The 24,454-nt window shown below is 41.1% G+C and overlaps 2 protein-coding genes across 3 annotated transcripts; one reads left to right on the top strand and one right to left on the bottom strand.

The window, feature by feature from the left end:
• Positions 1–3,255: 3,255 nt before the first annotated feature.
• MAN1 (LEM domain-containing inner nuclear membrane protein MAN1) lies at positions 3,256–16,528 on the bottom strand. Its single transcript, XM_022838103.2, has 7 exons — positions 16,116–16,528; positions 14,794–15,065; positions 12,034–12,447; positions 10,241–10,701; positions 8,302–8,629; positions 7,756–8,053; positions 3,256–7,441 (listed from the first exon to the last, which is right to left on the bottom strand). The coding sequence occupies exons 1-7, from the start codon at positions 16,220–16,222 to the stop codon at positions 7,165–7,167; spliced, it is 2,157 nt and encodes a 718-aa protein (XP_022693838.1). The 5' UTR covers positions 16,223–16,528; the 3' UTR covers positions 3,256–7,164.
• A 254-nt stretch (positions 16,529–16,782) lies between these two features.
• Set1 (SET domain containing 1) lies at positions 16,783–24,448 on the top strand. 2 transcript variants are annotated; one of them, XM_022838106.2, is made up of 8 exons: positions 16,783–16,860; positions 17,343–17,575; positions 18,449–19,169; positions 19,506–19,734; positions 20,675–21,941; positions 22,086–22,964; positions 23,251–23,437; positions 23,657–24,448. In XM_022838106.2, exons 2-8 carry the CDS (start codon positions 17,368–17,370, stop codon positions 24,291–24,293), a joined length of 4,128 nt encoding a protein of 1,375 aa, XP_022693841.1. In that variant the 5' UTR covers positions 16,783–16,860; positions 17,343–17,367; the 3' UTR covers positions 24,294–24,448. The 2 variants fall into 2 exon arrangements, with proteins under 2 accessions (XP_022693841.1, XP_022693842.1); XM_022838107.2 differs by lacking the exon at positions 16,783–16,860 and having other exon boundaries at positions 16,976–17,575.
• The last annotated feature ends 6 nt before the right edge of the window (positions 24,449–24,454 follow it).

Below are 24,454 nucleotides of genomic sequence, written 5' to 3'. Positions count from 1 at the left end.
TCCAGGTCCTTATCTGAACATTTCTTAATCAATTTTGACTGACACAAAAATCAAGCCACGAATAATGTCCAGAAAGTGTTTAGTTATCCTGCAACGCGTGTATCTATGTGTTCGGAATCCGGATTTTCCGCCCTCTTAATAGACGAGGGCCTATTATCATAATGGTACGTTACTTAAAAATATTGACTAACGATATATTTTTGATTAGAAATCCTTTTTAGGTTTGAAATGCATTTTGCGGCAGTTTACTCAAATCGCGAAAAAAAACTCCTAATTTTTGTTTTATTTGTAATTAAACCCTCAGGAACAAAGATCATCAGCTAAGACAGTTGACTGCTCTACCGGTGGGCTTGTTAAAAAGTATGTCATAGCTGCGCATTTACTGTTCCTTTGCTTTTTAAAAAAAATTCATAAAACAGGAGCATGTCCTATTTTTTGTTTATCATGGTTTTCAACAAAAACCGACGATAGATGCTTCCGGAATTACAATTTAGCAGATCTAATAATAAGTTTCTTTATTCGGACAAACTGAGTTGAATATATATATTATTGGGGGAACTCGAAGCAGCGACTCGCCGGCCAATTTCAAGTAGAAACTTGGTCATGTACTAGCCGCGTCGATTTCAAGTGTGGTAAATATCTGATTGTGTAAGTCTATATATAAAGATGAATAAACCATCCTACTTAATTGTATGCATATAAAAAAGCGCCCATTTACCTTTCAGAATGGACCGGATAACGGAGTAATGAGATATATATCAGCCACTCTGGTCAAGCTCTGATATTCAACACTCTCCTATCAAAGCAATTAATTATGAAATCACCTAGAGGCCGCCTGCATCAAATATGGTAGCGTCGTTTCTGAAATAATAACTAGGGTGTATTCATTATTTCAGTACATTAACCAGTTGAAAAAACCTAAGGGACAATGAACGGCGGGCGCATCAGATGCATAACAGATTGACCGTTTAGGCATGAAAAAAAGGCGCCGTGAATATAGCCGTACATTCAGAGGTACGCTTTTCTTACCGAGTGGCGTATTCGGGTTTTTGGACTTCGTGCTAGTGCGAATGGAAGTGATTTCTTCACTATAATACCTGTTTTTTCCCATAATTACACACCTATAATGTATGTGCCTAGCATACATTAGAAATGCGTAAGGTAGTCTAGGTTCGAAACTGGCCTGGTAACACTCTGAAGCAGTGTTTAACGCCAGTACTGAATGTGAATTCGCTCTTTGAATTTATTTAATGCTAGCCTTCGCAGTAGGATGTTTAAGGCGGATCAACTGTCGGATGTCGATTAAAGCGTAGCATTTGCTGTTCTTGCATATGGACTGTGCATCTCAACCTCAGCTTCTTGTCGGTTTAAACAGTTGTCTTATTCTTTTGTTCAAGTTACAATTTCACCTCATCTACAGACTCATTTTAGCGCGTTCTTGTCTGGCGTTCGACTAACTAACCACTGACACAGAGCTGTGAAAACGATTATTGCAGGATATACTATTCAGAAGACTGGCAATTCCGATTTTTCTGAGGATCACGAGGAGGTGAAATAGACGAGCTAACATATCATTTCCGTATTCTGCTTCAGCAAAGTATGCGATTTGAAAATCAAATTCTAACAGGTGCTACTGTTGTCCCAAGCCATTTGACGTATTGAGTTCAGAACGAATTATTTTGCCTTTATTATATCATAGTAGCAACATGAATTATGAATCCAGATCAGGAATAATAAAACTGAACCCAAAGTAAAGGGAGTAGAAGATCTGCAACTTTCATGTCAGCGGTTAGGATCTACAGCGAATTGAAGTAGTTTGTATATGTTAACTACAAAGTAGCAGGAAGTTGTCTTGTAGTTAAAAAAAGCTAGATGATTTTGGCTTAACCTCTGCCATCGACGTACATCACAAAACGACACGTCATTAAATAAAGGAAGACTATATGTATTCCGAAATAATTGTTTTTGAGACTCTATATTGAGGCAAGGGTTAAAGTTCACCACTGTCAAAAGCTTATCCACTAAGGTTCACGTTTTTAGCTATTACTTGACATACTTGAACAAGTGCGAATAATCGTTTCCTTCTGGCTATGTTTATTATTATTTGTATATTTCATTGTACAGTTTTAGCGTATTCTCTGGGTTTGCTACTAGTATTTAGAAACAAAGTGCTTGCGCAAGTTTCGAAACTTGTAATAGTAGTTCAACGACGGGCTCGCTTCAAACGACCCTATTGCTTTAAATTATCCAGAGCCGTCGCCGTAGATCATTTTAAAAGATGAAGACTTAAGGGTCCATTTAGATACACCGAGAAAATTCGTGTGTCCCTACTTTTTTATGTTTCTTTAATTATCTCGAAAATGGAAAGTTACAGGTAAATGAGTTTGATGCAGAAATTATCGATATTTCTCAATGCTATCGACTAGTTGAAAGTTTAGCGTAAATTTTCCCTTAGAAAACAAATTTTATGGCTTAGACTATATACACTTTATGATATTTTTCAAGGAAGTTTTGCGTAACCCTAGACAAGTGCGGAATGTTGTGAGGATGCTTAGACTCAAAGCCTTACCGATCTATCGCTTCAGCTGTAGATTGAAGAACTTTAGGGAAAATTAACAAGGATTTAATTTTATCGAACTATATTTGAAAAAATTAAAACAAAACCTGAATAAAGGACATAACAAACTCTAAAGGCATAGAAGAACAACCTTCATAGTAGACAGTTCCTTCTCTTTTAATAAGAAATTTTATATAACAAAGTTACGCCTTTTAATTATGCCTCAACGTCGTGAAAAAGTGTATTATTTGCGGAAATTTTGCAAAAAATAGGGAAGCATTACCAGAAAGTTATATAGAAAATCACATATATTTGTGCATATTTCCCATGTATAATTTAACCTGTCCTAGTTTTTTTTCGAATAGCCCTCTTCCTGTTTCCAGCTGGTTTTCAGAAAATCCAAAGGTTTTTGTCCATTATAGAGTACTGATATCTACTTCTACTGTTAACTTGGAGTTTTTGATTGTTATCTGACTTACAATACAAATTGATCCTTTGGTTTCATTTGGCTTTAACTGAAAAGTCTGAAAGATATAACTGCAAATCAAGTATTTTACTGTAGGTAGAAAACGTTCAAACCACTTTAATTTTTGGCGTTGATACAGACCACAGTATAACTGTCAACCAAACAACATCAGTTTCGTCACTTCCTGCATTATTGACATTCAATAGTTAAAAAAAAATAATGAATGCATGAATTCACAATGCATTATACATTATAGACAAAGTAATTTTATTGGGAATAACGCTTAGTGTATCTATCTAGTCCCACATAAAGACATGTACGTCGCATGTATATTTGTTATTCTCAACCATATTCGTTCAATTTCCATAAAGCAGCTGCTTGCTTTTATAGTTTCTCTTTGTTTACAAAGATGTTCTAACTATGGTATATACTTTTGTGTGCATCCTTCCTCCGTCCCAACAAAGTGCCTAGCCGCATACTTGCACATCACATAGTCCTTCTTTTAGGATATTCCGATGTTTCAACGATCCGTATCAGCCAAGTAGGTGCCGTACAAAGCCATATTCACGGCAGCGGCCACGCTTGATTGTCTGCCACTGGATCACTAGGCCCGGCAGTCTTACCTATCACTTGGTTCTATTAGGACAGGCATACGGTACATAATGTCTACGACGTTATGCTAATGTTAGTGACAGGTCTTTGTCGACCTTCTCATTGAAACATTTAATTAAATATTAAAAATTAAGAAAAATTAATCCATTGCTAAATTTCATCTTACTACTGCTGCCCGCTCGTACCGTTAACCAATTTGATCTCATTACAATACATATATACACGTTAAGGTCAACATGGTTATTACCACCTGTTATGGCCATTCGTTTCCGGCTACATTGTCAAAGCCAACAAAAAACAGTCATATATATATATATATATATATGTATATGTTTGGCAGTATGTCTGACAAGCTTCTCTACGCTGATTCAATAACTAGTAACTTTCCGTTGTTCAAAGAGCCATAGAGTCATTGTGCGACAAAAGCTATTGCTACATTTACTCATTTATAGCGCCCCTTTGATGAAAGCACAATAGTGTTTTCATGAACTTTTTCGGATGCTACGTACATTTCTTCCTTTTATATAACATAGAGGAAGTTTTTTAGACACCCTGCACTTCTACATACTTATCGTAAAACGTTGTTTTAAGTTTCACATTGCCAGTTATGACCATTAGTATCAGTATGATCTACTATATTCGATATATGATTTTGATCAGAACGTTTCATGACGTACGTAGCCGAGGGAAAATAACAACAGTGGCACACAATGAGCTGAGCTGAACTGGCTTTGACCAGCAAACAAAAAGCGAAACTTAGCGTCATGCTCTGTGAACGTGACGGCAACCCACAAAATCAAGCTCCTATACACATATTTATACTGACAAAATCTACCCCTTGATTTCATTCCTCAACGTAAATTCCGTTCTTCTTACGACGATAATAGGGCACTGGGAGCAATAAGCAACAGCTTTGACATCACGCTGTACTGTGTGCCTGTTGACCTTTCCCGCTTTTTCTAAACAACAATAATAATACAATCGGTATCTCAGAATCTCGTACTTAAGACACACGTTTGATTAATTCAGCCTGCTTTTCTTCGCCGGTACGCAAAAGACTTTACAATAACTAGATATTTGTTATGTCCCGGCAGTGACGATTAGAGGCGTGAGATGAACACTGCGCTGATATCCACAATATTGGACGCATTTTGAGGGGTCCCTTATCAGAAGTCCTTATTTGGAGAAGCCTAGTGAATACAAGATTTTTCTTGTCACTGCCTTTTGTTATTTACACCAGTTTAACCCGTTATGCATGTGGACAGATCTTTTTTCTATAAAGTTTCGCCTTTTACCACCTGCCCTTAGAAACGCATAATACTCCTGAACTTCCAAAAAAAGCATACTAATAAGGGTAAAAATATATCAGTTAACTGAAACGTACTGAACTGTAGGGTAATTGGAATTTTAGAGAACTAAGTCTAATCAGCATTCTTCCATTGGGGCACGTTTCAGTTATTTTCATATAACATTTAATTCGATTTGAACTCGCGCTGTTTTATTTACCTATGGATTAGGTCCATAAAAAGGATCGATAGCAGAACATTATACGAACGCCAGGCTATCTGAAAAGTGTGCCCATGCCTTATTTCATTTTTTATTTACTATTTACCCAACTATAATTATCCGTTTATTTAAACACTCTGCGATTAGCGCACCCCTCTCAATGGTCCCCAAGCTAACTGGCATCGCTGAGAAAGCCATCCCATTCATTACTTAGTTACAAATCCAATTCATATGACACACACTTTGATCTAATGGCATGCATCTTAATCGCAAACAACTATGTCGTACGTGCTACCTATAAGCCGAAATGCCTTTTTCAGATACCGGGATTAATTTATCATATACGCGTTTATAATCGTTGTAATGGAAAGAAATGTAGATGACGTTTCCACGTCAAATGTCGCCATAACGTTCAGCCTATAACCTTGCCTTCAATAACTTAGAGGCTAGACGTTCCTGGCAAAAGCTTATCATCTCTTTCTATATAACTATCTATAGATACGCAATTTCTGTAACAACTTTAGAAGCAGTCAATCGCAGTAGTGTTGTGAAAATTATTAAAACCCGAAGTCAAAAAAACTTGTTGATACAGGATATACAAAAAATGTTTGCCACTTGAATAAACATAACCATTAGTGCGACTATTTCTGTCACAAAATGAAGTAAATAACATACTTTTGCTATATTGCCTAAAGAGGGTTTAACTCTCGTTGTAAAAGAAGTCTTGTCGCATTATGTGTGCTCTATTCGATGTGCGTAAGTCAAGATTATTGTCTAGCAGAAGCCAATTTTTTGAAAAAACAACAACATAATATTAGTTAAGCATCCAAATAACGGCTAATAATGGGATTATATGTGCTTCTGTTTGATGTAACATTGCCGCACTCCAAAGCTGTAATTTCTTTGACAGTCAAATTATAATAGAATTGTATCCGATCAAGCCTGGTGTTTGATCTTTGTGTTTGTATAACAAACATCATTACTCCGGACCCAGAGTTTGTGTGCCGCCCTTTTGTCGATTATCATTATGACAGAAACTGTAATACTACCAATAAAAGCCCCATTCAATTTATAGATGTACTTTCTTTATACATCCAGACACATAAGATACATTTATACGAGTCAAAGGAATATCATTCCTTTCATACACCATTTGTTATATGTGATAACATTGATAATAGTCAAACAGGGACAGCAGCAGTAATAGTGGCGAGGGTCCATAGGTTTATTTATATGTATATGATATGGTCGAGCCAAATCAACGCCAGCCAGAAGAACATTATTAACTAAGTAAAACATGTTCACTATTGTACTAATAATGGTAGAATTGCATTACTCTTTAAACCAATAAGCTTCTTTTGCTGACGCCTGCTAGGCGGTTTTATTCATTCTGAACAACATGGTTGTCGTCATCGTGATAAAATTTTCAGCTCTATAATCCACATTATTATGAAATCATACACAACAAACATGCATACTTCTATCTAGTACTATTTAGAGGGTGTATATTAGGAATTTACACCGCTATCGTAACCGTTTCAAGCTACTCACAAATAGAATTGTAGCTTTCCCTAATTAGTTTCTCTTTTTTTCTTTTCTCTCTCTTGTCGTCAACAACGAATGCACAACAGGAAAACATTCGATAATGGGTGTTTCGTTTCCCATCAGCAAGACGTGATGCACATAATAGCGCGTGTGGAACAGTCTGAACGATGTGACCGTCATCATGTGTGCTTGCATCGGCTTCTACTTCAGATTTCTCAACTGTTGCCTTTGAACATGCGCACATCCAGAACCACAGGAAAAAAGCTTCAAGCACAAACCACTCTGCCGTGAAGCATACGTGGCGGGATAACAGTAGTGCCGACGTCCAGCATCTATTCATCAGAGTTTTCTCATAGCGAATGTGTCGATTCCAGCAGATACGAGTCATGATTGTGCGATGTTTCGCGAAAATTACGCTAGTAATGCATTTGATGAGTCGTAGAGCTCCAAAAATATTGGAGTATGTTCTTGTCTGTGTTTAGAGGTCCATTTGTGATGCTAAAGCGGAAGATTCGGGAAACTTCTCATGGTAACGTTTCTCCCTCAAGTACTTGGCCGTGACCAGGCGGCGATCAAACCAACTACCGTGAAGCTTTCGATAAACCTCGCCAGCAGCTTCGAGAGACAGCATTTTAGCGTAGACAATACCGTCAGGGGAGTCTTCGGCAACATGCATATGAACGATTCCGTGATTCGGGCCGCATTTAGTTAGAAGTTCACGTTGAACATCCTGAACCCAGCCTTCACCACGCTCCCTATAATTGATACAATAAGCCATTATGCAAAGATAGATTAGATGTAATCATAAATGATGTTAGTAAAGACACATACATAATAAAAATACTTAAATGGGATACGTGCGAAAATAGAGTCGCATTGAAATATTTGCCGCATACCAAGAAACTTGCTTGTAAATGAATAGATTCACCACTATTTCTACTGACAGCTGCAATAAGATAACGTTTGTATCGAAAATACCGCCTTAAATAAGAAAAAAAAATTGTATATGCAGGACTTGCATGCGCAGGAATAGCGGTTGCAGGCTATTGCTACTACAAGGATTACTCACTCGAGCTTATTGAACATATTCTTGATCTTGAGACAGTTGGTTAGAGGTCGTCCCGCCGAACTACCGTCGAAAGCTTTACCTTGCCACACTTTATTGCCCATTGCCCACTGGCCGTTTACGGTCGTTGTTGGCGGCGATAACCACCGCCAAACCTGGAACCATTCGCCTCGAACGCGCTGCTTCTCGCGGGCCACTCGAGCACCTTCAGTTTGTTCGAATTTATCTTCAACTTCGCGCCACAACTGCGCCATATTTCGACTCATCGCGGCGGTAGGTAATAGCTTGTCACGAATCTCCACTGGAACATTTAAATGCAGATTGCTTTTGCTTTCATTCAAATTTTTTTCGGCTTAAATCAGTTTACTGCGAACAACTAAACGTATATGTAATGCATCTACTTGGTAACTTTGTCTAGCACTCTTAAAATCATTTCAGATGATAATTTCAGAAATAAACATAGTGACATCATGTATACGTTCCTAAATGAAGTTCGCCTCAATTAAATTCAAAGCGATTAATTAACTAGGTAACGGTGATTTTACTTACGAATTGGAAGGTACGGTGTCTCAGGATTATCGGCCGCATTGTTAGTGAGGAGATCGGTGATGTCCTCAACAAGCCCGTTAATTTGACGTCTACGTTCCCGGTAATTAACTTTACGATTTTGTAGATACCAATATGTACATGCAACAACTACTACGAAAAAAACGAAAAGCAGGGCCTGCAGAAACATCTGCATGACAGCACGTTGAAGCCGACACCACAATGGGGCTAAGTAGTGCGGCATGAGAAAAGTGTCTTCGCTGTCTCGCGACACTTCGACTCCCCAGCTGGGATTCTGTGTAATCAAGTAAACTGCGCCGATGAAAGTCCCCTGAAAACGCGTCAATTACAATTAACCAATAGACAAATGGCTGTTAATAAACCCATGGAATATATAAAGCTGGTGTAAACCTCGCCAGTGACACGGAAAGCGAAGAACATAAATAAACGATCTAAAAATATACGGCTAATAATTACGAACAGGCAAAATCGTGGATATTGAATATCAACGTCCACTTAGATTGGTCATTCTTCATTTTTTAGTCCTGGAAATAAATACACATTGTAACACATGTGTAAATACATAAGACCATCTGTTGACGACGAATCAATTTCGACCTGTGATAAATGACAATTTGCTGAACATACACAACATGAAGACCACAGTACAGCATATTAACGAAACATCGCATAGTGACGATAATGGATCCATTATTTTTTAATCTTAAATCGCTTTTCATGAAGGTCCCGAACTTTATTTGCAAGCTTAAAGGAAAACACATTATTTTTCATAACTTTTCTACTTAAGTAGAGTATTATTGCTGAAATTCTGTGGCAGACGTGCGTGTTTGACGCCTCAGTCGAGAAAGGCTTAGTCATACAGACTTCTATTGCACAGGAGGACATTAAGCGACGTAATGCGGAATGAACGGCCAAAATTTTACTAAGTATTTCTCAAATGTGCGATGGCAACCGGCACCGCCTCATTAGTATCACATAATGTTCAAGTTGAAATGACGAAGTTTTGACCACAGAAAGTGCTTTGACATGTCTCTGTAATGATGAAAACCATTAACATGTTTATCCTATCCAAACTCCAAGCCAAGCGGCTACTTGAACTTCGTAACTAGAGCTGCTCTTTGTCCCATTTAGCAAGCGAACGATACTTCGCAATATCTACAGACTTAAGCCTTCGGGTAAGGTCAATGCTACGAAAAGCTAAAATCTAGTGTTTATGCGGCATGCAATAGGTAGTACTGCACAAGAGGCTTAGGTCTTGCGATCGGCAAGAATCCAGGGTATTCGGATTTCTTGACAAGTTTTCAGCTGCGACTTGTGTCGCGCGGACTTGTGTCAAACGCATAAAGGATCGGGTAACGCACGTAGATCCATTTGTTTTATGCTTTGCACAAAGTTGTGCAAAGAATGTTGAAAAGTCCAACATGTGTATTGTACAGTGTGCGATACAGTCATAAAAACTGAGCGTTAGAGCAACCGTTTGAAGAAATCGATGAGCTAGATATAAATCTATGGTGAAGCGATAATATCCTTTATCTGTTCTACTAGAAACTATCTCGCCTGTGTCCGCAGCATGATCATAGCTCAAATACTTAAATGACGCTGACATTTGAAATAACTTTACACGTCAGAAGTATTTTAATGGAATGTTTCGACGAATTAGTTTTACATGTTTTTATAATCTGCTAAGGCATAGATTATTGAAGGACTGAACGTTAACTTTTTTTTGCAATTTAGGTAACGAGGTGGTGATGCTAATTCTAGTAGGCGCTATCGTTGCATAGAAAAAGCCTCTACGCCATGCACGGTATTTGAGTCACATCAATATAAATGTAACTTGCCGTTCAACTCACTAACTATCAGCTAGTAGGCAAGTAATAATTAGTTTTGAAAATGATTTTAGTTGTTTAAGTCAGAGACTTACATTGTCCAGCGATGTACCGGCATGCCTCGCCGCCTCCTCATATGTAAGACGTTCATCTACATTGGAATCCTCATTGCCACAAACTTGTTCATATTTTTTTTGCTCGAGTAGCGTTTGAATCTTGCTTGCGACTTCCAATGACTTTCCAAATAGCTCCTCAGGGATGCAGGTATACCCCGCCTCTTCACCAGCATTTGGCCGTTTCGAGCATTTATCGTACTTGATCAGTTCGGCGACACTTGGCACACCAGCTCCCACTGATGTTTGGGCATCTTGTCCTAAACGGTAATACAAAACGGCCAAGCCAAGAAAGAAGATCACCGTGATCCACGTTAACAATTTTGGAACAAAGTGCGAACGCGTGGCGCCAGTGGTAGCACCCAGTTGTGGCCGTCGAAGGTTACGTAATCCACCGTAAGCAGCACCCGATAGGTACGATGACTGGCTCATTAGTGATGAACCTGTACCATTAACATACACATACAATAAGACAAAACTCAATGATGAAAAATTACCGATAATCAGTTAGGCTCATTTAAGCCTTCCACTATCCTATGAGCCTTAAATTTAGTACATTCACTAGATTTACTCAGCTATCTAACTGACAAAAAAACCAAATAACGTTCACACAATGCACCATTAGCAAACAAAACTTAGTAGGTACCTACATCACATCTTTGGCTCTATATAACTCTAAGCAGATTGGGCGTTATCAGAGAGTTATGAGGGAAACGAAAAGGATCTTACTTAGTGCTGACAATAACGTTCGGTGATTAAGTTCTGTTTCTTAAAGATGAGAGCCCTTATGAAGTCCATTGAAAGAGTGATAAGAACACCGAGCAAAGAGGCCTTCAGCATAACAATATTTTTTTGCTAGTACAGTCAAACTGAGATGTTGAAGATCACAGGGAAAGGCGGTTGCGCCCCAGAACGATAAACGACGCATGCTCTTCGTCTATGTCAGCAGTATACTCCAGACGGGCTTTCTGCTCATAATATTTGTGCATATTCTCAGTTAAGTACATTGTGTATATACTTCCATCCGTCCTGAAATTTGTTTGCGAGGGACCCATCTTAAACTTCCATTTTTCATATCCAATGTCGTGGCTAGAACTTAATAACACATGCTTCAAAAAAATCCCATATGAATGTGGCAGAGAGCGCATTGTCCATGCTTTGCTTTGCTGAATAGTCTTTGTAATTACAGCAGCTAGAACTTCCATTTGAAACCTCGGGGTTTAGTCACATCCCTGTTGATTTTCATCTTTCCCTTTTTCGTATTTAAAAAGATCGCACCAAGAACGAACAGCTGTTTCGTTAAAGGCCTTCTTGCTCTAGGCTCTCACTGCTAATTTCAATAAATATCGATAATGCTTTTAGCCTTAGAGAATACGAGCTTGATCATTGAGGGTTTATTTTTAGCACTAAACGATATACGTGTCTCGAAATTAACCACTGCCCGATAACATCAATCAGTTTCCAGTCGTAGAAAGCCAAAAACCTGATATAAGTATCTGCCAAACTTTACCTACCAATGGTAAATATACTATTTGTATTTTAAGTACCTGTTATATAAATATGGATTAGGTAAGATAGATTAGGTAATAATTAGGTAGAGGCAATGGTATGTATTTTATGTATGTACATATCTGATACGACACTGAATTATATATATATATATATATATATATATATATATATATATATACTTGATACGGAACCGCAACAAGTCGAAAAACGTTTACTGATCCTGTTAAAAGCTATTAGAATTAAGTTAGCCTACTGAGACTCACCGGAAGAATAGTTCATCGGTATCCCCTTATTCCTCAGAGAATTAAAAAGCGACATCGGCCTATAATAGCGATGTAATGGAGGCACTTCTTGATTATCGAGTTCATCATCGCTAAATCCATTGCCAGTCGTGCCTCCTGTGTTTGACGACACATAGTTGTTTCTCGAATGGGGCATGTGATTGTGGTTGCTTTCGTTGTTGTTGCTATTTTTACTATTGTTGTTCGGGGGATGAAGCGGCCGACGCATATACTTCGTGCTGCGAGATACTAGTGACAGGGGTGGAGTGTCAGGTCGAACCGGTGAAAGCCCAGTCGAAAACAGACTTTGATTACTCCCGCCACCTCCGGAATCTTCGAGGCCTGAGGATTGATCTCCGCCTGGAGAGCTGTACATCGTTGAAGACGTCATTGATCCTAGCGTAGGTAAATATAACAAACAGCAGCAATAACAGCAACGGCGATATGTCAAAAATAGAAATATTATGGACTACTAGTTTTATTTGACCTGTGGAATGCCTAGCGACCAAGTCACACGGTAGTAAGTGAAACAACGATCATTTAGTATCAAATTGAAGTTGTCATATTGAAGCTATTCGCTTAAAAAGCCACCTTTGTCATTCAATAGTATATTTATTTTTGTTTATCTATTCCAGTTAGGTGTTTTTATAATTCTTAAATTTTCCAAAAACACCTAATTCGAACAAAAAAATCAATGAGTTAAAACGGCTACTGCAAAAAGGTTTTACGAAACATAATAGGGTGTAATAGCGTAGTAGTGCATTTCTCAAACAAGAAAAAATTTCAGGGCTTGGTTTCTAAACTACACTGGTCTTCTTTTAATATCCTAAAAATAAGCATATTTTCTATTTATTTTTTAGAAAATGTTGTACTAAGTTATTTTGTTAAACTGTCGCAAATATTATTAGGCTATTACAAGCGAACCAGCGGACCTTGAAACTAAATAACATTAAGCTACGCGCTATTAGCAAACAAAATTTTACTGGTAAATGTTCTAGTTTTCTAGAACTGTCTAAAACCGCCAAGTTCATTCAAGGAGAAATTAGTGCAAAAAAAGAGACATCTTTTAGTCTTAAAAATTAACACTCAACGGTAAAGTGTTTGTTCCATAAGGCCGGAGTGCTACGAAAGGTTGGTGAAAACGTTAGGCAAGGAGGCCTTCAGCAAAAGCACAATACGTGATTGGCGCAAACGTTTCAGCAACGGATACTTGAGTGTTGAAGACCAACGAGGAGGTGGCCAGATGTCAAAATCCGAAGGACAAGGACGTAATATCGCAATCGAGGAGGCTTTCACGCAAGCAGAGCTCGCAGCCTAAGGGCTCTATCTGCCAAAACTGTCACTGCACATAATTACGTGTTATAGAATTAAAACTGATATACTGAAAATAAGGGAACCGCGTAATAAATAGGTCTCACATATCTTGATTCCATGCTTGTTGGAAATGTGTGTAGTGTAGTTCACGTGTAATTTGCGAAACTTTAATTAACAAAAAACCTGCTTGGTTACCATAGATGAGACATGGTTCAAATTTTACCGCTGGCCGGAAAGAGACCAGGTAAGAAAATGGCGTCATGCCAAAGAAAAACCGAGCTCGATTTAATGTCCAGTAGGTTCGGGCACAACCTGATCGTAGTATTTGCTGCTACGAAATGTTTGCCTAAAATTAAGTCATGAAAGCACTTCGCTATCTTTAGTGCGGGATTGTTGGTACGGCAATGAAAGCACGCAGCCTGGTTACTTAACGACATTGCCCGACCTCATGAGGAAAATAGTCCGTTGGTACTGCTGCATGTACCAATATCCTTCTGTTTTGAGAGGCTACAACGAAAATCCGCTACTCCAGAACTACTAAAAGGGTTAAATTAGGTTCCACCTCCGGGTTTGACATCTTACCGAAGTTCTTAAGTCGATTGTCTGCATCGCTTATCCTGGTAACGACTTGTGAACGGAGTCTTCGTAATTTATTCACAAACGATAACTTCACCGTCTTCAATTAAAGAACTCCATTCGAAGCTCAACACTACCCCTGGCATAAAACAATTGATCATTAAAGAATCTTAACGAGAAGTGCAATCTCCTCCTTATTTGCTGTCCTACAGGAACTTCGTCTTAAGTTCCTTAGTTATATTTAAAAGTAATTTATTTATGTCCTTACTTATGTTGTCTAGTTAAGGTATCCTTTTTAGTGTAATCCAGGTCTCCGGGAGTACCGTTTATATAAAGCCGGCACCACGAAAGAACGCCACTAATAAACCTACCAGTACTTCTTATATACCTACTCCCACCGTGTCCACGCAAAAGGACCAATTGATTTTCTTTTTATAATTATATGTAGATTTTTCTGGCGTAGAGCTTGATAACACAGTGACAACACCTGAATAAGTGAACTTTTTCAAACGAAATTTCGCAAATGGCAAAGTTGACTACAAATGAGAAGATGTCGTAGTGTTAATAACGATAATGTGACTCTCCTAATGGTGCAACTAGAAGGTGCTAACTTATAGTTAATCGACACAAAGATGCTAAACTGCGATGGAAACAAATTGCTCTCCTCTTTATTATACAGCTAATTGCTGTTCGACACTATAATAAAATAAAACAAACTACTTGTTTAGTCTTATTTACAATACTTTATTTCATAATAATTCATTTATAATAGCTTCGTGGTAGTTCTAACAATAGTTCAATAGTAGGAATCATGTTGTGCAACAGTTAAAAGTTGTCGAATATACAACTAACCTGGAGTTGAAGGAGTATCGCTGTTGGCACTCTTCCGGTAAGATTGTGCGTATCCACCCTTGAAAGTATACGTTGTCGATCGCCTTGTCGGTCGCGATGTTTCAGCAGGGGCCTCGTCATCAGAGCTAAAAGCTTGCGACGGTTTGCCACGGGTTCTGCTGGAAGATCGAGACTTAACCGGGAGCGTCTCTTGGTTTGACGAAGTATTAGACCAACCGGAGGCGGACTTCGAAGATCTGCCTTGGCGATTAGCTTTTTCAGCTCCTTCCCGCCTGCAACGAAGTCAATAATACGTATAACAATGCAAGTCGATCCTTTTAGAAACGAATAGAATCTTCGCATTTGTGCAACATATGTGAAACAGAAGTGGAGAGGCTTTATAAATTACGCAACACCAGATACGCAATAAATAATAATTTCCAATAGTAATATAGGACCTCAACCGTAGCTAACTGGCTTGTAATCGAAGGATAAAATCATAATAATTGCAATAGAAATGTCTAAGATTACTACTGCCTTTAACTGGTAAATATCTGCTTAGTTTGCTTTAGCGCCGATCGCATTGGTTGTCGTTTCGAGGGAAACGACAACCGTCCTTTAGGCGCGGCTAGCTAGTAATAGATCTTCCAACAATAATAATCTGTATATATTGTAACTTTTATACTGGTAACGTTAGGATATTTAGAACAGATAAACATCAGTTGAGTAGACCTTCCTTGTCTAATCCTACATTCTAGAAGAATTACTACATTCTGCTAATTTGCATAGAAATGCGTCCAAGTTCTGTAAAGTGTCCGGCTTCGTCTATTTACACTGGAACTACTGTCAACGTGAAATCCATTTCAGGTTCAAGAAATGGGAAAGACGAAATGGCTAGCGTTGTCAGAACTGCATTTCGCCGCTGAAAAACGTATAGAGCTGTACTAAGAGCACTAATTCTCGTTTTCTACGTCGAACGGTGCCGCAATGGGGCTTATCATTTCAATAGCTCAACACAATAATATCACATACAATAATTATCACATAGCATGCGTGCTGTCACACTATGGAATATCAGCGTTCATATCCCCTTGTATAAATCCGACCTGTTGTCCTAAACTTGCTCCCCCTAAATGTTAACGCCGTCTTTGCCGATACAGTTGCAGCTAACTGCGAATCGAAAAGAACGGACCGAACTACCTGCTTGTAGAGCTACGTCCTTCCGTCACTTTTTGCTTGTTTAACTTCCTATAGTGGGGATTTGTCGGTACGCAACGATGTTACGATATGCATTAATGGCACGACGTTCAGCAGTATTCGCGTACAAAGAAACTAAAGCACACCTCTTTAACATAGCGACATAAAGTGGGCGGGTTGTGTCATCAATGGGGCCCACATCACAGCCCAGGGCCGTGAGCCGGCCCCTGAGCTCGTCGTCGGAAATGGCCATAGAAGACAGCAATGAGCACTTTAGGGCTTTGGCGGCGGGGTGCGTATCGTGAACACAGCAAGGACGGCACGACAGCCTGATCAAACGAACTAGCTCGTACTAGCCGATATTCAGTTGTCCAGCTAGCTAGCGTGGCCAGAACGCACTAATGCAGTTTTCGACAGGTTCTACAGAAGACACCGATCAAGCACCACCACTGGACACCATCATCAATCAACCAACAGCGAAAGCAGTAGCAGCACAGCTAAGCAAAAACTACACCAACATCAAGCAACTAACACGGTACTCAACGGGCAGGCAGCCACCGGTCTAGCGCTCACAACAAACAAACTGCACCCGGAAGTGGTGAGGAAATCCATTGTTTGACAATATTTCGCCTCAGCCAACTTCTCGGTGCCTATGGACAGGTACTTCATACAAAAAATTTTATCACGGTTGAAACTCTTCTTTTAACTGCAATTAAATATTGAACATTGCTTGAAGCTGATACCGCTTGAATGCCAAAACTCTCCGAGATCGCTTCATCCGGGTGCAGTGATCTAATATGCGGTACTAACCTTCGCCGAGTATGCGTATGTTTACAAAATGCTCTGCTATTCGTTGCTCTAAGATGACGTGAAGTTTTAGCCGTACTAGAGGTAGTATTGATTTGAAACTTGGTACTAATCAATTTCTTCACTTACAGCATCCACTGGATCCGGTCGGATGATCGAGCGTTGATGAGCACCGTTTGACCGCCGAGTTTTCACCCCTTAGCTACGGATCCGTCCATTTATCACGATTTTGTCTATAATTAATGTTTTGTTTCGCTTATGTTTTGTGCTGTTAGATATTCATGACTTGACGGTATAATTTAGAGTAAATTCGAGACTGCTGCACTCTAATTTCGAAAATAGAACACATTTTCTTAGCCCTCCTGTTGTCGAGGAGATCGGCGCCAATTGCAGATGGCTGCACACTGTGCAGCGAGACATAGTTTGGCTTACAGCTGGCATTGTGATACTGCTGAATGTTCTTATCTCGTACGTGCTTTTCTAATTATTTTGCCAATTCTAATCTGTTATCTTGGTTTTCATCTACTGCAATGATTCATCGTTTCTTAACGATTCGAACCCAACAGTCGTCCCCAGAACGATCAGCGCGAGATGGACCCTCGCGCGGGCGCCCGATCCACTGGCGGGCCCCTTCCAGGCTCTCACCAACACCAGCATTTCACCGCATTCAAGCTGATGAAAGACCCTCAGTTGGAAAAGGTCCCGCAGAAGGTGGTTCGTTATGACGGCATCGTTCCAGGGAGCAACCCTCCACTTCCAGTACAGCCGCGAGATCCCCGAAATCGGCTCTTCTTTTGGCGTAAGTGGCGACGCACGAATTTAGCTCAAACAAATGCATAACGATCATCTGTGTTTGCAGCATAACGAACATTTGCCACGCTGTAACAACCATTCCATAACAATCACCCTTTTCATTTAGTCTACATTGGTGCTTATTTCGGCGAGTTCAGACGGGTCAGATTCGTGATACATTGCACTGATTCACCACCACAACTCTACCAATCGAGAAAGTTAATTCGTAACTCAAAGATTCTCTCAGGCACTCAGGATTCAAACACTTAGCACCTGCTGTCTGTCAGATAATTGATTATCGCGAGTGTCTCAGTAATTGCAAACTTGTTTGACTACGATTCGAAATTGAAATTACCTTTAATATATGGGCTTGGGCTAAATGCAAAGCTAATAGGCCGTACCACAATGAATATTGCTATATAACTTAGACAATAATGTATTTAGATTTAAGAGAATAGTTTGGCCATTGGAAACTTCTGACACATGCAACCTGTATCTTCAGTAAGTGCTAAAGTAGATCTCTGACTTTGCCCCACTTCAAACAGAGCACCCATTTTATTTTCGTTGTTCTTGGCGTATTGGTCCGTCCTGGTCACCTCGTGTGCATCACTGTATGTGTGGGTGTAGCCTTTATTTGAATTCACCAGCCTAACCTTGTAGCTAGTTGTATATATTTGAGTATGTCAGTTAACCTTTCGTTCGCTTATTTTTAAATGAATTTAATCTACACATTGTTCTAGTTTTAAAGTCTCACACAGGCCATGTTTATACGATACGAAATGATTGAAATCATAGTGCTAATATCCGCACACGAAGTGAAAAAATCAAGAGACATCATATTGCATGAAAAAACTGCGTGTTGTTTTTGTTGTAATTTCAGCGCGAAGTAAAGCGCTGGAACTGGCCGTACCTCGTCTAGCTATTGACGACAACTACGTCGGTACACCGCCTGCAGTTGAAGTGACTGTGACCAATCTGAATGATAATGCAAATGAGGCGTTTCTCGCCGAACATCTCCGTAAACATTATGGACCCGTCGAGGAAGTTGAAGTGTTCCATCACCCACGTACTCGCCGTCATCTCGGTGTTGCCCGGGTTACCTTCGCCCATACACGGGCCGCTCAACTGTGCGTGCACAAAATGCATGGTTCTTCCCTCATGGGCAAATTGCTCGAAGTGTTTTTCGACCCATTTGGCCGACGTTGCAAGGTAATGGTTGAAGAGCTCACTGCGGAGAAACGACCTCTTCCACCGCCTCCGCCTACGCAGGCGCATCACCCGCCTCCACCAACGGCCAATCCCCCGCTCGGATCGACCCAACCGGCGCCGCTACAGACACAAGCAATGCTCACTGCCGCCATTGTTGGAGCACCTATCGACGGAGGCCATAGCAATAATCTAGCAGGCGTACCCGGTGCAGCTGTCGGTAGCTCCAGCGCCGCTGTAGGCCACGCGTCGGGGGGTGGGAGCTCTTTGAGCGGAGCGGCACCTGCTCCAGTTGTAGTTCCTCCACCGTCGCGGACTCTTCCATTTGCTGCGAACAAAGAGTTATTTAGCGGTTCGCGGAACTCGAGACGATCACCATCTAGCTCTCCTGAACGGTAAATACCGTAGTATATGCGCATGCTGTGCATTTTTTCTGTACCTTCTGCCTTTCTCGGAAGGACGCGACAGCTTTATTGGCTCCCAATGATCGCTATTAATGATAAACTTAAGCTATATATTCATGCAGGTATGTACAAAAATACGTACATATGTTGTTTCAGATATTTTTAGCTGTTTATCATTATGCGAACGAAAGCCGCAGGAACCGTTAACGCGAGTCTAATTTGAGTATAATTTGGATATAGCTGGCGAGTTCGTAGTAGCTTTGCGTTGACTGCCTCATCATCGTCTGATTTCGTTTCGATTCTATTTTTCCATTTCTCTTTGTATAGGCCGTATGAACGCTCCTCGAAGTACGCATCACGGAGTTCAGCCGGTGGCGGAAGCAGCGATCAGCGGCAGTCACTCGAGTCTCGACTCGAGATGCTCTTTAACAAGGGTCAAGCAAATAGGGCTAAGCCCCTACCGCCGCCAAAAAAGCCCCGACCAACTCCACCCCCGTCGCCTTTCCGTAATAAACGGACCTACCTTAAATGGCAACGGTATACGCGTTTACGAAAGGTTTGTCAGAGTCATAAATTTGCTGATCATTGCAATAGAACCAGTTAAATGATATAATAAGGTTATGGATTATTATATTAAATTCTTGTTGTCTCAAACATTAACCTAGAACAAGTTTCTCCCCCATTGGACAGTTATCACATATCAGATTACTATATATGCGACTCGTCGACCGAAAACCGCAGCCAAATATACAGCATTATTCATTTAATTTACAACTGATGCGTTTGTATTTTTCAAGTAAAAGTTAGCGTTTGTATGAAGGATAGATACTTTGCTGGAGATGTGCTGAAATCCGTTTAGTCAATATATACATGTGACTAACATCAGTTGAGACATCTAACATAACGAAAAATCGAAGTGATTTCTCTATTTTAGATAACTCTATAAGCCTCTTTATTTACTTGCGTTCTATATGTTCAGAATGTTACTGTTAAGTTACATTGATCGGACTTTTTCCTTCAATGTTTATCACTCCATTTCTTGACAACTAAATCGTCTAAGATTTATTACTGCTCTGCAGCATGTAGAGAGCGGATCTAGCTCCCTTATAAAGTGACTTTGGTTGTCATTACTTGACCTGAATATTATAAAGACATTGACTTAGAAAGCTTTCAACCCAAGCAATAATGCTTTCATTCTATATACAAGATCATAAACAATGGCGCATGCTTATACGCCCAGCAACAGCATTAAGGCTTAATATGTATTGTACGTATGTTTGCTTGAGTCCTAAATAAGATGGGCTTCAGCTGTGACTAGCGTTCGGTAGTTACCGCCGTATTAGATGTTGGATGTCTGCATATTAAGCGAAATGTATGGTAGTATTTTATTCGGATGCTGAAATATCCCAGTTGTCCCTAAACAAGTCGCTATCGGTCAACGGGGGATACCCAAACATAAAGCTGGAATACCAACTGGTGTTCTTATATTTTTATAGGAGAATCGGCTATCCGACTGGAATTCGTCGTCTTCCATGTCTGACATCAGTGGCTCGTCAGATAGCGATTCGACGCCAGTCTACGACGAGAAAGTACCCAAACTGCCCGGCGCGGAATCACTTTCGGAAAGTTCGTTACCAGACGATGACGACCAGATGAGTTTAAGTCCATTAAGCTCTGGCGAACCAGAAGTTCCTCGGACACAGACACAGTCGCAGGCCCAACCCCCACCACCGCCGGCTGTACCCCAACCTCCCCAACCTCCAGCGCCTCCTGTTAGCCAACCCGCGTATCTAGTTGGCTATGGCCAACAGGGCATATACGCACACACCGCGCAACCACCTCCACCGGTACCTGGAGCGCCAGCCGTGTCACCCTATTCAATTCCGCCCCCTCCACCAGGGGCACCACCCCCTCCTTTTGCCTACCCTCCACCAACTTTTGCTCAATACACGCCTACTGCACCCCCGCCTCCGCCGCCTCCTGTCCCACCGTACTCGACATCAGTACCTCCCCCACCATTGCCGAGTACTCATCAGTTCGCTTCAATATGGCCTCCTAGTCAGCAACCAAACATTTGTCTCGACGATAAAGACCCGACGATCAATCAGGTCCTCAATTCGCTTATCACCGAACTCAAGCAAATTATGCGGAGGGACATCACGAAGAAGATGATCGAGATGAGCGCGTTCTCGAAATACGACCAGTGGTGGACAGAGAATGCAACTCGGGAAAAAGCTAACAAAGAGCAGTTAGCCGAGCCCCGAGAAGCTGCGGAAACTGCTGCTAAAGGTGGCATAAAGGCTACTAGACCGGAGCCAGCAGTACCAACACTATCGACACTATTCGGCGGCCACGCTGACCCAACAGCAGCAGGCTTCGGCTCACTGCGTATGGCGCTACCAAAAATGCCCTCATTCCGTCGAGCTCGACCGCCCCCTCTTATTAGGGATGATAACGCCGATGACTCGGATCGGCTTGAGTCAATCTCGGAAGGAGAACTGTCCAGCGATCTCGACTCACCCGCGAGAAACGCCAACCGGCAACAGTCGCTTGCATCACGCAAGAAACGTCGGCGGAGTGATACGAGTTCAGAGGAAAGCAGTCGAACAAGCGATAGCGATGATGAGCCGATTCGACTTCCAGTTCGAAAACCCACACCTCCACCTTTGGTGGATGAAAATTGTAGTGACATCTCTACTAGTGATGATCTCAGCGATGATGGCGATAGCTCGAAGAAATCTAAGAAGAAGATGTCAGTTAAAGGTGAACATGGCAGATTTTATTTCCCCATTTTCCATATAGGTATAAACGGCGTTAAAACGGCGAGGTAAACATTTCGCATCGCCGTATATGTGCAGTATAATCCTACAGAGATAGTAGAGATAATCGGAGGCTTTTATTTTGCAGAAATATATTCAACATCTTCCGAAGAAGACGATGATGGCCCGTTAGTTCGAAGGATTGTTTCGGATGACGACAAGTCACAGGATGCGGACTCCAAACGGCCCAAAAAGAAAGAGGTTCTGTTGGTCAATCAAGTATTTACCGACTCCGAGTCTGACGTCGAAGAAGAGCCATCTAGTCCCAAGGAGGCCAAGGACGAAGAGGAAGCCGAAGAACCCACAATCGAACCGATGGAGGCCGACGAGGAAAGCCTCTTCGAACATCCTGAAATGACTAAAGAACCGAGTGAACGGCTTCCGTCACCCATAGTCAAGCCTGTTTCTCCTAAAGAGGACTCGGTTCTCAAAGTGATGCCCGACAAGGAGGAACTCAGGCCAGAGCTCGTCGAAGAGCCAGACGAAAAAATCGGTATAGGCAGCGGTACCGAAAGCGGTGCGGAAAATGCTAAGCCATCTTCTGAACTTGTTCCGGAGCCAGCGCAAAGTGCAGCTCCTAAGCGAAAGAAGGCAGTTAGTAAGAAGGACAAGCTGCAGGACAAACGAAGACTTGAAATTGACGTAGTGGGAACAGAGGATGTGGAGAATGCTGATCCATCAAAGGACACAAATGTTGAGATGAAAGAAGAAGGTGGTGATCCAGTGTATATCGATCACTGCTATTGCCTACCTAAGGCTGAAGAACCGGAACCGCCTGCCAAGAAAAAACGAGAGTATAAGCGAAAGCCTAAGCAAGAAAGATCTTTCCGTGAACTCACAGCTCTCTTCGACTCAACGCACCAGACTGCACCTAAACCGCGCAAAGCCACGAAAGCGGATACAGGCGGGTTCAGAGCTCGCCTCGACGAGGAGGAAGAGGAAATTCTTTACAAGTGCCTCAAAACTGGTACGTAACAAATACATTATTAGTTAACCGACGACGGCGCGTTTCGATAAACTCATAAACGTCGAACGCAAATTATGCTGGGTCAAATGATAGTCCGTAGCTATCACATTAATCACTTAAACCCATTGCACCATAGCTGTTTTCAGAGCAAACGAACAAGAGTTATCTCTTATTCGAACGATACGCGTCAGCAACAGTTTCCGCCATGAATTGTTGGCGCGTATGTGTTCACTCTAATTCTGTAGCGTTGCATTTTTCAACTCAATGTCCAACTAAATGGTTCTAGGCATCGATGCTGAGGATGTGCAGTACTTAAAGCGGACTTATGATATGCTTCTACTGGATGAAAAGAACGGCGCGTGGTTGAACGACACGCACTGGGTAGACCATGTACCCACGAATATCCCGAACTTTATCAAACGCAGAAAGGACGCTCGCAGAGTACATGTAACAGGATGTGCCAGATCCGAGGGGTTAGTGCAGACATATAACTTGTATATAAAATGCTCTATCGATATCAGTCAAGGTAAACGGAATTGAGTATTTTACAAAATAAACCAAACCTTGGACGTTTTCAACGATCAAGGCTTTTGCACACGATAGTGAACTTTGTAAGATCGATATACGCTACATAACGAAACCAATACAATTCAGACACACTGAAGTAATGTTTTCATTTTGTTCTAATGCAGGTATTACAAAGTTGACTCGTTGGAGAAGCAACAATACAAGGCTTCGCATGTGCAAACTCATGAATCGGCGAACCAGTCTGCCAAGCCCCCAGTGGCGGCCTCACAGACCACTTCCCGAGAAGCTCGTTCCAATCAACGTCGCCTATTAACCATTTTCCAGGAAGCACAAGCCCAGTCCGACTTGCTCAAATTTAACCAGCTCAAGTTCCGCAAGAAACAGTTAAAGTTTGCGAAGTCGAAGATCCATGACTGGGGTCTATTTGCTCTCGAACCGATCGCCGCAGACGAAATGGTTATCGAATATGTTGGCCACTGTGTGCGATCTATTGTTGCAGACTTCCGCGAGGTGCAGTACGCGAAGATCGGCATTGGGTCGTCCTACCTCTTTCGGGTTGATCAAGAGACGATTATCGATGCAACGAAGTGCGGAAATCTTGCACGATTCATAAATCACAGTTGTACTCCAAATTGTTATGCCAGAGTAATTACGGTCGACGGTGAGAAAAAGATCGTCATATATTCAAAGAGAGATATATCGGTGAACGAGGAAATTACCTACGACTACAAGTTCCCGATCGAAGACGAGAAAATTAAATGTCTCTGCGGTACACCTCAGTGCCGAGGTTACCTCAATTAAAAGAATCATCTGTGAGCTTTAGTCAGGACACTGAAGCTACTAACGAAACCCATCTAATCATTTGGCGGCGAACTGAAATCCTGCAGATAAACTGATGATAACCGTTAAGTCATTTGGATCGTCAATATCTGCTCTATAAGAACCATAGACAGACTAATATA

Source organism: Varroa jacobsoni, unplaced genomic scaffold (genome assembly GCF_002532875.2).
Source record: "Varroa jacobsoni isolate VJ856 unplaced genomic scaffold, vjacob_1.0 scaffold_745, whole genome shotgun sequence".
NCBI classification, from domain to species: Eukaryota; Metazoa; Arthropoda; class Arachnida; order Mesostigmata; family Varroidae; genus Varroa; species Varroa jacobsoni.
The sequence above is the reverse complement of the archived record's forward strand: the minus strand, read 5'-3'. Positions and strand labels throughout refer to the sequence as shown.

Bases quoted from the DNA above. Each gene is read 5' to 3' on its own strand.
- MAN1 (XM_022838103.2), bottom strand. From the start codon at position 16,222: ATGGCCATTTCCGACGACGAGCTCAGGGGCCGGCTCACGGCCCTGGGC. The intron at 10,702-12,033 runs GTGAGTCTCAGT...TTAATGGTACAG, and splicing joins ACCGATGAACTATTCTTCCG to GTTCATCACTAATGAGCCAG. The intron at 8,054-8,301 runs GTAAGTAAAATC...TAAATGTTCCAG, and splicing joins GACACCGTACCTTCCAATTC to TGGAGATTCGTGACAAGCTA.
- Set1 (XM_022838106.2), top strand. From the start codon at position 17,368: ATGGACCCTCGCGCGGGCGCCCGATCCACTGGCGGGCCCCTTCCAGGC. The intron at 19,735-20,674 runs GTTTGTCAGAGT...ATATTTTTATAG, and splicing joins GGTATACGCGTTTACGAAAG to GAGAATCGGCTATCCGACTG. The intron at 22,965-23,250 runs GTACGTAACAAA...AAATGGTTCTAG, and splicing joins TTACAAGTGCCTCAAAACTG to GCATCGATGCTGAGGATGTG.